Raw genomic sequence first — 13,258 nt, 5'->3', positions numbered from 1 at the left:
AGTCAAAACTATGTAAATTATGTTCCTAGTCGTTAAAAATTATCAGTTTACGACTCTTAGAGGTGTTGTGAATTATTTACATTGCAACAACAAGTTTTCGTGTGGACAAATAACGTTGAAATTTAAAACCATACAAATTGTAGGAAAATATTGTATTAAATCTTATAAAAAGCACTGCTAGCGTTTTTGCAAAAAGAACATTTTATCTAAAAATTGCCTTTTAAGTGTATTACGTAAAATAAAATCATTAGACATATCAGGGTATTTGCTATAATTATCGGAACATCGAGATTCTACCATGCAAGAAATAAAATATATAAATACAAAAACAACTGCAAAACTAAATATGTTGAGAAAAACAACTCGTTTTTGATAAAAAAAATAAATAATATAACCCAATTGTTTTTGGTAAAGAACGGAGCTTCGTATATTATTCAACATTGGTGATACCTATAAAAACTTGTTTACATTACAACAGTTGCTGTGAAAAACTGCTCGGTTTTGATAAAAAAAAACAAAATATAATAATGTATTGTTCAGTAACACATTTTATAGATTTTATTCTATTGTTTTGGAAAAAAAGGTTTTTTGTTTCAACGTATATTATATTGCCATATAAGATAATAAGGGAATCTGAATGTATGCACAAAATAATTATAAAATGTGTGAACTAGAATACAAGATAATTATAATGCTTGTTGTGCACATTTTGATCAAATTATTATATTGAGGAGGACTTCTCCTTTTCTCCTGTTATCAGTTTACGACTCTAAGAAGTGTTGTGAATTATTTACATTGCAACAACATGTTATCGTGTAAACAAATAACCTTGAAATTTAAAACCATACAAATTGTAAGAAAATATTGTATTAAATCTTTTAAAAAGCACAAAGATTCTTATAATGTTCAAAGTTTGTGATACCTATAGGAACTTACCATTTGCTACATTACAACAGTCGCTGTGAAAAACAGCTTGGTTTTAATAAAAAAAAACAATAATACAATATTAGATTACAATTTACACAATAAATAATTTTACAAAAACTCCTTGTAATTATAAAACATTTTTGAATTACGAAAACGAAATATATTTACTATATGTAAATTTTAAAAAATAAGTACCCGCACACAGTTATTATAACAATGACGTTCTACAACGCATTCGAACACAAACATCAAAACCAAATTTGTTACAAAGAAAAGCTCATTTTTTTCATTGTTTGCACTGCTTCAATCGAAGCAGATAACAATTTACCGTCAATTAAAAAAACTACTATAAAACTATACAAATATTTTTGTAAAAATTGACAATTTTATTGTTTTTACCTCCTCTTAACTCAAATTTTGACTGGTTGATAACCAGTATTGGATAACTATTTTAAAAAGTTACGGAAGTCTTAAGTTCAGGGCAGGAGAAAAGGTGGGGTGCAGTATTATTCGTATCGTGCAATTCCCACCCGTACTTCCATTCCCGTTATAACTTTAAAAAACTCTTTTAACTTTGAGTAAAACAATATAATGAATGTAATTTTTGGATATGGTTATTTTCTATAAGTCCACAATTTCACGGGCTGATATTTTAAACGTTTTATCATCTTTATTTTTAAGTTCTCTTCTTCTTCTTCTGGGCTTTTATTGTCTCCAACCCTCTCTATCGTTTGCACATTCTTCTGCGTTCCTTATGTTCAGAAGTTTCAAGTCTTCTTGTACTCTATCCGTCCATCTTTGTCTAGGGCGTCCTCTAGGTCTCTTAGTGTCGGGTTTCCATTTAGTTATTGATCCAATCATTCCCTCTGATCTCCATACGTGCCCCGCCCAACTTATCCTCATGCGCTTCAGGGATCCAATAATGGTAGGTTCCTAATAGAGATTATCCAAGATCGATTATTTTTAAGTTAATCTTCTATTTTTAGTGTTGAATAATTGTAAATTATTACAACTTGTAGAGTATTTTTTATGTGTTACTTTTTTTACAGTAAAATTGGTTATATTTCGTTTAAGCATAAAAGTATACGATTCATAAAGGTGTTGCCCATACCCTATTGCGCTTCATTAGATAAATTATTAAATATTTTAATTTATGCTGTAGTCAAAAGTACAAAATAAAGTAGCTAAAATATCACAGTTCCAATTATATTCGCTGTGGCTGTTCATATCAAGTGTTTGACGATCAAGTAGATAATTAATGAAGTTTTTGGAGTGAAACATCATTACTAGACTACATAATAATAACTATTATATAATTTTAAATACGTAAACCTAATTTGAGTTTAATACATTGCATTAGATTTAGGTTGTTTGTCCTTAACTATTATAATGCGTTTTATAGGAGCTGTAGCCAATTATAGAGTAATCGTTATGATTTTTTTATTTACATTTTTAGAGTCTAAATTATGTAATATATTTTCCTAAGTCGTTGAAAATTATTAGCATACGATTTTTAGAGGTGTTGGGATTTATTTACACCTCAAAAACATGTTTTCATGTTGAAAAATAACATTTGAAATTAAAACCATACAAATTGTAGGATAATAATGTATTAAGTCTTAAAAAAAGTATTGCTAGATTTTTTGCAAAAAAAAACATTTTAGCTAAAAATGCCTTTTAAGTGTAATACGTAGTATAATAAAATGCAAGAAATAAAATAGGTCAAACATAGAAATACAAAAACAACTGCAAAACAAGATATGTTAAGAAAAATAACCGGTTTTCGATTTAAAAAAAAAAAAAACCGTACAAATTGTTTTTGTAATATACGAAGATTCTTATAATGTTTAAAGTTTGTGATACCTTTAGGAAATTACCATTTGTTTACATTACAGCAGTCGCTGTGAAAAACAGCTTGGTTTTGATAAATAAAAACAATAATACAATATTATATTACAATTTACACAATTTTAAAAAAATTCCTTGTAATTATAAAACATTTTTGATTTAGGAAAACGCAATTCATTAACTATATGTAAATTAAAAAAAATAGGTACTCGCCCCAGTTATTATAATGATAACGTTCTACAATGCATTCAAACGCAAGCATCGAAACAAAATTTATTACAAAAAATAACTCGTATTTTCAATTGTTTACAACGCCTAATCGAAGCAGATAGCAATTTACCTTCAATTTAAATAAAACTACAATGAATAAACTATACAAATTTTTTGTAAAATTTGATAATTCTTACTATCGTAAAACATAAGAGATAAACTATCACAATGTATTGTTATCACATTTTCTAGGTCAAAATTCACAAATACTTGAGAACTTGCAACTATTTGCTTCAGTTTGTCTTATACTGCAGTATGATCTTCCCTCCACAACTAACTAACATTTTTTTTTATAAGTCTCTCAAAGGTGTAATTAACATGAGGTCGTCATAAGTAATTAAAAGTTCCTAAAAATTTCTGTATTTCCAATTTGCATTTAAGTGGTTTTAAAGACATTAACGCTTTAATTCTGTACTCATCTGGCTTCATTCCCTCACTGCCAAACACCATACCAATATAATTAAACTCATGTCTTTTATATTTAATCTTAAAACTATTAAACTTTATATTTAATTGTTTTATCCTTTCTAATACCTAGGTATATTACTACCTCATCATGCAGAGTTTCATCCTCTGTTGCTATAAGGAAATCGTCAAAACATACTTACACATTTTTTTTGCCGACAAAACACTCTTAATTTTTCTTTTGAAATTCCTCATGTGCACACGGCAAACCAAAACGTTACCTTGTAAATCTGTAAATACCAAGTGGTGTACTAAAGGTGAACAAGTAACTCGAGTGTTCATCTAATTTCATTTGCCAAAATCCAGTCTTCAAATCAAATAACGTTAACCATTTCTTATTGTAAAAATTAATTCTTAGCTCTTCAAGACTGGGAATTAAAAATTGATCTCTTACTACTTTATTAAATTCAGTAGGGATCTAAGGACACATGCAAAGATTTATCTGGTTTCTCAACAATAGTTATATTACTCGACAATCCATGGGTCCTTTCCACTTCAACTATCAAACCCATATCACACGTTTGAGACAAAAAAATGTTTAATTCACTATTAATGGATTCTGGGAGACGCCTAAAAGGATTTAACCTCGGTTCACGTTTTCTATAATTCTTATCCTATGTTCTACCGGAAAACAACCTAGTCCATTAAACACATCTTTACAGTGGATTACAAGTACATTCAAACAATTATTGGATTCGACGCTTTCTATCTTAGACCTATTTTTAGTATTAATTTATACTTATTAATAAAGTAGTTATTACAACAATTTAAATAACAAAGTAAAAACAGCTAACAGGAACATGTGTTAAAGAAAACGTAGTGAATTTGTGATTGTAGGTAATCTAGTTACTATACATTGTTACCCTTCACCTTATACAACACTAACTACTGACAAAATTTCAACTTTAAGGTCTTGAAATAAAAAATAAAAACTTGCTACCCCCTAGAGGGTTGGGAAACGGGTATATTTAAATTTGAGACAACTGACGTACGGAGGCATACCAAATAAATATTCCTTAAAAATTTGAACTCGAAATTTTGGCCATTAAAAGCTCAAACTTTAAAACTCGTGTGGTTTTTTTTTTGTTTCTTCAAATTTTATCTGTAAAGAAGTAAACTTTTCAACTTTTACCTCTCCTCCCACAAAATACAAACTAAATTAGCAATTGTGATTTATAGAGTTGCTACTCGAAGGAATTGAGAGACTGTATGACAGAGTTCACCGTCTCGTTTTATCTAATTCGTGATTCAACCGACGGAGCCTCGAACATGAGGGGTCAATATCAAGGTTTAATCAATTTTCGGCATGCCTTTTTAAAAAATCACAGCAACAACTTTGTTGCCATTTTGTGCAATTCGCATAAGCAGACAGCCGTTTTGAATATAATAGGCGAAACATATTGGTGGACAAAAGATGTGGCTTTGAAAATATATTTTGGAATATTTAATGACTCTTCGAATTAACTCATTAATAACAGTACTCGAGTGATAGTAATACTAATTTGATTCTATGTTGGCATTTATACCAAAAATTTGACAATTTGCAGAATATAAATTTTGTATAATTTGAAGCAAAAATTTCAGATTTTGTCTGAAATAGCTCAGAAAATATACATGTTTATATTGATAAAACATTAAACACGTCAAATAAATTAAATGTTCGTATCTAAGTGGATACAATTAAAATTACAATGGTTTTCCTAACTATAATCCCCATATAAACTTGATTCTACATTTTTCTCTTGGGTTAACAAACAGTCGAATCTGGTAATTTTAATATTGCGTTTCCATTTGCACGAACTGTTTTGTAAGGTTTAGTATTTAGTACACAAATAAAATATTATACTCTTCTTGGTATTATGATTCAGAATTATGTAAATATGTTGTTCATAACGAAAAATGACTAATGTTGCTGTTGTTAACAAATTCGCATAAACAATTCTGCAAAATAAATCTAGATTTTATTGTTTCGGTCGGCAATATATAAGCCATTCGAACAGTCGTAAAAAATCATTGAAGCAGTCAGTACAACTATCATTGCAATTATTTAAGTAAGTAATAAACGAAATGGTGTTCCTGTATTTACTGGTCTTATATATTTTCTAAATGTAGAATGTATTAAAAATGTGTACAAAATAATATTTTAAAATAAAATTACCTTAAAAAATCTCATTTTTTTAAAAACATTTTTATTGGAAGTATTTATAATCTGTAGTAATATGTACAATAAGTAAAATGGCTATTTTTTTTAACATAGCTTGAGTGAAGGTGGTGACTGGTGACACTACTTAAGGTGTAAAAAATCACTTACAGACTATTTAAATCATATTTTTTAAAGTTATTCGAATATATTTTTAAACGAAGAATTTTTATTTGTACAATATGATGTCTACATAATCTTTTAGATATCCTTTATTGAAATTATGCAAAACTCTGGTTTTAACTACGCATAGCATAGTACGGATAGTAAGTATCAAAGCGTTTATTTGAAAGTGATTTTATCCTAGTAAGCCAGTATAGTGGGGTTAAAGCAGTAGAGACGGAGAGGTCACAGGTCTACAGGAATTATTATTAATAAAAGTGATAAAACCACTTTCAAATAAACGGTATAAACGCTTTGATGCAAATTTCATTGCAAGTCGTTACAAAAAAAAAAAAAATTGTTTGTAGCTTCTTGCTGCTTTGTTTGTGTTTAATGTTTTCATCCATACCACACATATTGTAAATAGACATCTACGTATTATAATATTTTTTAATACTTTATGTTGCTAGACTTATACAAGTAATGTATGACGTTATGATATTTTATTGTATTTAGAATCGATGTAAATTGTTTTTTTAGTAATGTAGTGTAGGACTTTCAGCACTCGTTTAGTTGTATACCATATTTTTGCTTATATGATACTATTTTAGCTCCTCCTCCAGACGTAGAATCTCTAATATATTCACATATTGAACACATAAAGACATGTCATTTTTAAACAAGTGTTTTGCTCTATCTGAATATTATCACCAGAAATTTTTGGATACCCATATTATTATTTAAGTACTTCAAAAATAGTTATCCAAAACTTGTTACCGACCAGCCAAAAATGTTTAGTATATTTATCTTAATTTTAACACTTTTTTTAAATCATGCTTCTCTAAAAAATAGTAATAAAGTAAAAAATAAATTTTACTAAAATAACAATTTACCAATCAATTATAGCACATTTTATTTAAAATGTCTGTTACTTTGAAAACATCCAAAAATGAATAATTATTTTAAATAATGTAAGTAGAAGGTTGGAAACATATAATTTTGTGGAAAACCGAGATCACATTTTATGAAGAAAAAAAATGAAATTTTAAATTGAACCAATTTAAAAATATAAATAGGTTTATGTACTGTAATATATGAAAACCATTGAAGTAGTCAGTTTAATACAATCAAATTTCCAAAATGGTAACATTGTATGCTTTCATTGTGTTTTCATTAGTTTCTTCTAATTAGTAACGAGAACGTTATTAACCTCAATATGGTCGGATGTGTCTTTCTTATAGTGTTTCTGCGTATAATCTATAAGTTCCTAAGTGACAAACTGTATTCATATCAGGTATGACTTTTTTTAGTTTTATTTAACTAGTCGAAATAAAATAGTAAATGGGAAAATGATAAAGTCCCCTCTTAAATCTCCCAAAATGGGAATCAGTAAACTTAATGTAATTCACTCTCAACAAAAACCTCCAATATATATCATAACATAAACACACAAAACAAATTTCTAAAACCGTCTCAATCAGCCATAAATAAATACTTTACCAAATCCAAATGAACACAAAGCCTCTACAAAAACCAACGACAAATTTATATCTCATTCACGTCAGCTGCATCGAAAAATGTATATCCAACATATCTAACCGTATCTAGGCATATTAATAAATATGAAATATACAAACCAGGAAATACCACAAATAGAATATTTTTTAGCAATCAGCCAGTTAATAAATCAAAAAAAATATAAAATTTAACTCGAAAATTTCTAAAGAATGGTTAAGTATAATTTAACAAGGAAAACGCTAGTAGATGAAATAACAGACAAACACGAAACTATATACATCCATGAAAAACCAATCCAAACTAGAAGATTTTAATCCGGACAAAAGAATAATCCTGTAAAATGTATGTGCTACTATACTATCAAACTAGGTTATCGAAGCCAAATTAAAAAAGTTCAATATCATTTTGAAAAACCCCATTACCTACCTCGGTGCGAGTATTCGAGCAGAAGGATTTGAAAATGTATGTAGTTTTCGTAGACAGTGGTATAATATATCACCTGACGATTTCCATCTACTACCAGGGTCTATGATAATGAATCAGGATAACAAATTCTATCGAATCTTCTTAACAGATGACTCGATAACTGGTTTTCTCCGCAAACAAAAGCACCATACTTCCAGTCGTTGCGTTGCCCGCTAAACAACGGCTAAAAAAAGAAATATTACCAAAAAAACCTGTAAAACTAATGAAGACGAGTTTAGATCACATGACCCAACATCAGAACGCCCAACAACATCTACTAGTATCGATAACATCATAGAAAACATACAAAATAACCAACTAAAAAAAATAGAAACCACAAAACAAAAGGCCCAATCGTCAACTGTATCAGTCAGTCGTTCGGTAACAACTGATTGCGCCACAAAATAACCAAACAATAATCAAATTAGTACTTAAACAACAAATTTAAAATCAAGGTCAAGATCTAGTTCTAGAAACAGGTTTTTTGAAAAAATCGTCGAACACTTGGAACCGTCGCGTGATACGTATGAAAAAAATAGGCAACTAAGTATAACATCATTTCAAACACTAAAATTAAACTCAGACTAGTAATAACTGTACACAAACACAAAAACACAAAATACAATAAATATTAAAAAAAAAAACAAATTATAATAAACAACATTGTTCATAATAAATTATTTCAATGAATTTTTAATGGATTCTTCTCAAAATGAAATGAATTGAAACTACTAATATGTAAGCATAACCTATATCACATGCCTTCAAGAAGCAAACTTCAGCAAAAACAATGTCGGAACCCTCAAAAACTAAATAGATACAGTCAAAAAAACATTTGTTTTTCATAAAAAATGAGTAATAGTAAAACTTTAAAAATTGTATTTGCAAAATACAACAGTTTTTTTAACGTGGAGTGCTTAAACAAATTTTGATGATAACAATGTTAGCCTAATAGTCATTTGTCTTTTTCTACATTACTTCGAGTTCTTAGGCTACCAGAATGAATACATATCAAGTGTTTAATGTAAACAAAAAAAATCCGTCTTGACATAATTATAAGGCCTCTACACCTGTGTAGTTTCTATCGAAAACAACTATATTCAGTTTAACCGTAACCTGAAACTGCAATAACTTTGTAAACTATTATATATTTGTCAATAATTGTTTTTCAATATTTTCTGTAATCGTATCTTATGGTTAAAGATCTTTGCATCAATGTAAGAAAACCATGATTTTTTAACTGTATGTTTATAACAACAGAAGTTTAATCTTCACATCAGAGCCAATATTTACCAATGTAAATAGGTAAATATAATAACAAAGAAATAATCCCGCATGGAGTTAAAAAATGTACTTGGGGACATTTGCAATAAAAGTTAAGATTTTATTGCAAGAATAACTCCGTTTAATATGTTTTAATTTGTATTACTATTTGCAGACAAAAATGAAAGTGATCCATGTGTTTCTCTTCTGTGCTATTGTAAACGTTTTGGCAGATTATGGTATGTGATTCGTTTTTACAAGTACCTACTCAAGGTACTTGGCTTACGTTTAAAAAAAGCTAAACAAAACTTTTTTACAGATAGTTTAGCATCGAGAACGAAGATGGATGCTACAAGTCAGTACATTTTTTGATAACAAAATACTTTTTAAGTTTTAAAACTTACAGTTTTTGTACATAATTTGTTACAGACCGCCTCATTGTAATACATTATTTCAATGGTAATACATACATAAAGATATTAACACTATAAATTCCAACACGGTTTATTACTAGTTAAATGGGCCACGTTTAACTAAAAATGTACATCTATTCAGAACATTTTTATACATATTATGTCTCATTAAAATTTCATTTGATTTTTTTTTTAACTCAATCAATTATTTATTTATTTCAGGGACCCTATGGAACAAAATAAAAGAAATTGTTGGACTTGATTATGACATGGGTAATTATTATTCTAAAACCAAACCGATTAAGTAATGATACAATAATTGCAAAAACAACTTATCAATGGAAATTTATGAGTGATAAAAATATTTAATTAAAATCACTCAATATTAATTTGTAAATTTGACATCCTTATTATTATTAAACGTGTATTTTAAATCTTGACTTTCTCCTTTAAATTTATAATAGAACATGAAATTAAGTCTAATATCGTTTAAAAATAATTTTTTTGTATTCATAATTTCAGAGCGATTGATTTATATGTGTGCATTATCTGGTAATAATTGAAAATAATTCCATAAAGTTGTTTGTTATTCACAAGTGTAAAATGTTTTCGTTTTAATTTCAGGACTACAATTTCAAAATATGGATCTTTACCGTAATTCATATTCCATATTAATAGCTTTTAGATTAGTTTTTAAATTATGAGAAAAATCATATCCATATCAATTTTGCTATTACAATAGACATTAGAATATTAGACATATTTTATGAAATATGTGTTTTTTTTTTTAATTAAAGAGACAGCATTGGAGGCTCGACTGCAGGGAATAGTACTCAGAGACTCAGGTAGTTATAAAATTCAACAAATTTTCACATACCCTTTACAAAACTGATAGTTAATGTTTCGGGTAATTAAAAATAACTGTGTTTCACACACCGTTTTACTTAAAAAAAGTTATGAAAAATAGTTTTAAACTTATGCACTATAATTCTTTTAATTTGTGAATACCAATTTTTCAAATTTATCGTTCAACTAATTGTATGAGTTTTAATTGAACGATTTTGACCATTTTTATTAACAATGAGTTACTTGAGTAACACGAGTTACTTAACTCAAATGATGAATAAAATTACTTAACCACAAACAGGGTTGTTTGCAATAGAAAGATGTAAACCAAAATTCTTTACTAATATATAGTTTTTTATGAGTTTTAACCGTCTATAGGTGTACTCTTGTTAATTAACCGTAAAGTTTACACTGAATAAACAAGTGTAAAAAAGTAAGTGAATGAAATGAAAATGAAAGATAAATAAAATAATGGAAAATTCGTAAAAACTTATCGGCCGCCGCAACCATTAATATCTTTCTTATTAGATAATAAATATCTACACGATTTACGCCTAGGACTCTAGTACTTTTTCTTAATAAAATCACATTCTAGCGTGTAGTGTTTGGGCAAGGTTGACTTTTTTGAATAATTGCTCAATAAATTTAACAATTAAAGTAAATTAAAAAAAAAATTAACTTAATTAATTGGTCTAAGTTATCTTATTTTTAAAATTATTGTTGTACGTAGATCTAATAAAATACTCATATTCAATAACCGAATAAAAATGTATTGCATATTTTTATGTTTTTGTTCCAGGCCTTCATCCCATTGACGCTGCATTTCTTGGTAAATACGTTTTATCCGACAGTCATAAATAGCGCTTAAAATCCAGATGGTCATTCGGAATTTATTTTAAGTCAATCCAGGTTTTCGTAACGTAATGAGAATAAACTGTTAAAATGAAAACGGTCAATTTACAAGTTAATAATAAACTAAACATAACATAATACAAATATTTGTTCAACAGCTTTACGTTCATTTAAACGCTATATATTTTAACGTTTAAAAAACTTTATCCCCAACAGAGCGCATCAAAATAGTACTTTCATTGAACTTTTAAACTTACACGTATGACGATACATGTTTTAACTTCTAAATTTAGATATAAAAGGGTTGTAGCGACCCATTAATATCTAACATACGAATATTAAACAACAAGAATTAGTCTTTTTTTTTTTTTAGTTATTTTAATAAAAACTAATATTAGCTAGTAGAATGGCTTGTATTCACTAGTCGAAATTTGTGTCCGATATTTATTTCAATTGGCATATTAATTGTAAGTGTAAAATAATACCAGTAATTGTAGTTGCTGCACATCTTCTTATTATAATAAAATAACACAAAAAGTTTTTGACATTTATTAAACTACTATTCGTTGAAGTTTCTTAGCTTTTGTAACTGTTATTAGCTATATTACTATATAGGTTTGTCATTAAGCAGTTATTTTATTTAAATAACATACTAGTCAAATAAAATAAAATTTGGTTGAAAAATAATAGATTATTCAAATAACTTTTTTTTTAAATAGACACCATGTACACGTATAACTCCAATAAAAACATATTTTAACGATTTGTGTGTTTGTTAAATGTGTATTTTTTGAATAATTGAATTTTTAATTTTGAAATTTTGGCGTGTTTACTGAGGTTACAACATTTCCATAATAAAAACACTTGGCAATAATACTTATAATTTGTTTAACACACTTATTGAATTTTCAGGTAACGATCGCCTAAATGTTATTACTCTTGGAATGGCTCGAAGACGTATGTTTTTGGTATCTTTATCAGAGTTCATAACCGATATTATAAACAGTAAATAATAAACTAATAAAAATACTAATGGTTACGCGGAAAAAATGCATATTCGGATAATATATAATATTTTTTTTTTCTCACCTGTAAAATTTACATTTTGTGATTCAATACACTTTTTCTCTTAAGTGAGGATATAAGATTAGCTATAATTTGTCCAACTATGTATTTTTTTGTCAGTGCAGCTAGCTAAATTTGGCTTACTTTTGAAAACTTTTTTTTTAGACCCAGAAAAACACAATATTGGTTTTTTCTACCAATGTCGAATAGTAGCATTGTTCTATAGTTCAAAATTTCCAAATAGGAACACATACTCAACAGATGCTATTGTTTCAGCCGACGATACTTGTATCATAAGTAACTATGGAAATATCATGATGTCATTCAAATACCGTGGCGGTATCTTACATATTGTAAACAACGAAAACCATTCGACTTTTGGGGAAAGCATATTAACTTCATTTTTAAAAATTACATAATTTCTATACTCTCATGTTTATTATAATAAATAATACAGCTCTAACTATTACATCAATTATAAAATACTTCTTTTATTATATTTAAATATTTTTTGCGTACCACAATAATATCAAAATTGTCAAATAAATTAATCTACTTCATAATTAAAAATCTTTGCTCGATATTATATATTGATCCATTACTTTCAGTCATAATTTCTATTGGCTTAATATACAGGCTATTTAGGTCCTTTGGCGAGACCACTCCTCTTCCATCCATCCCATCCGTCCACATTGCTTCACCATTATTCAATATTTGTAAATTTAAGTCATTAATTTTTTTTTTTAAACACTTATTTTGTCACTTCTCGGACCATTTGTTTGTAATATCAAAACATTAAAAGAAATGAGAAAAGTAATATCGATATCTGTGGTATGAGGTGTATTTGAGTGTATTGATAAATACGTTTAAAGGTTTTATTTAAGTTTTGCCGTTTTGTTTGTTAAATGTTTATTTTATTCATCTTTTGTAATTCTATTATTACTATATTTTTTCCACTATTTTAAACACACTTAAGTCTACTATATGAATTCACCAAGAAGAAAGTCTACACTATTTATGTATC

The 13,258-nt window shown here is 27.7% G+C and overlaps 1 protein-coding gene across 1 annotated transcript; it reads left to right on the top strand.

Moving 5' to 3' along the window:
* The first annotated feature begins 9,382 nt into the window (after window positions 1-9,382).
* LOC126835971 (uncharacterized) lies at window positions 9,383-12,653 on the top strand. The gene is made up of 9 exons (XM_050568877.1): window positions 9,383-9,413; window positions 9,488-9,517; window positions 9,694-9,744; window positions 9,994-10,023; window positions 10,096-10,125; window positions 10,269-10,316; window positions 11,117-11,146; window positions 12,082-12,174; window positions 12,400-12,653. Exons 1-9 carry the CDS (start codon window positions 9,401-9,403, stop codon window positions 12,651-12,653), a joined length of 579 nt encoding a protein of 192 aa, XP_050424834.1. The 5' UTR covers window positions 9,383-9,400.
* Window positions 12,654-13,258: the final 605 nt, after the last annotated feature.

This window comes from Adelges cooleyi, unplaced genomic scaffold (genome assembly GCF_023614345.1).
Source record: "Adelges cooleyi isolate 19-005CV unplaced genomic scaffold, UGA_ACOO_1.1 ACOO_flye_CR_arks_rails_tigmint_CR_PRNA_23, whole genome shotgun sequence".
Taxonomy (NCBI): domain Eukaryota; kingdom Metazoa; phylum Arthropoda; class Insecta; order Hemiptera; family Adelgidae; genus Adelges; species Adelges cooleyi.
This window is presented reverse-complemented; position numbering and strand designations above follow the sequence as displayed.

What these genes read in the sequence shown, in the direction of transcription:
- LOC126835971 (XM_050568877.1), top strand. An exon ending in TGTAATACATTATTTCAATG is followed by an intron (nt 9,518 to 9,693) that starts GTAATACATACA and finishes TATTTATTTCAG; the next exon opens with GGACCCTATGGAACAAAATA. An exon ending in AATAGTACTCAGAGACTCAG is followed by an intron (nt 10,317 to 11,116) that starts GTAGTTATAAAA and finishes TTTTTGTTCCAG; the next exon opens with GCCTTCATCCCATTGACGCT.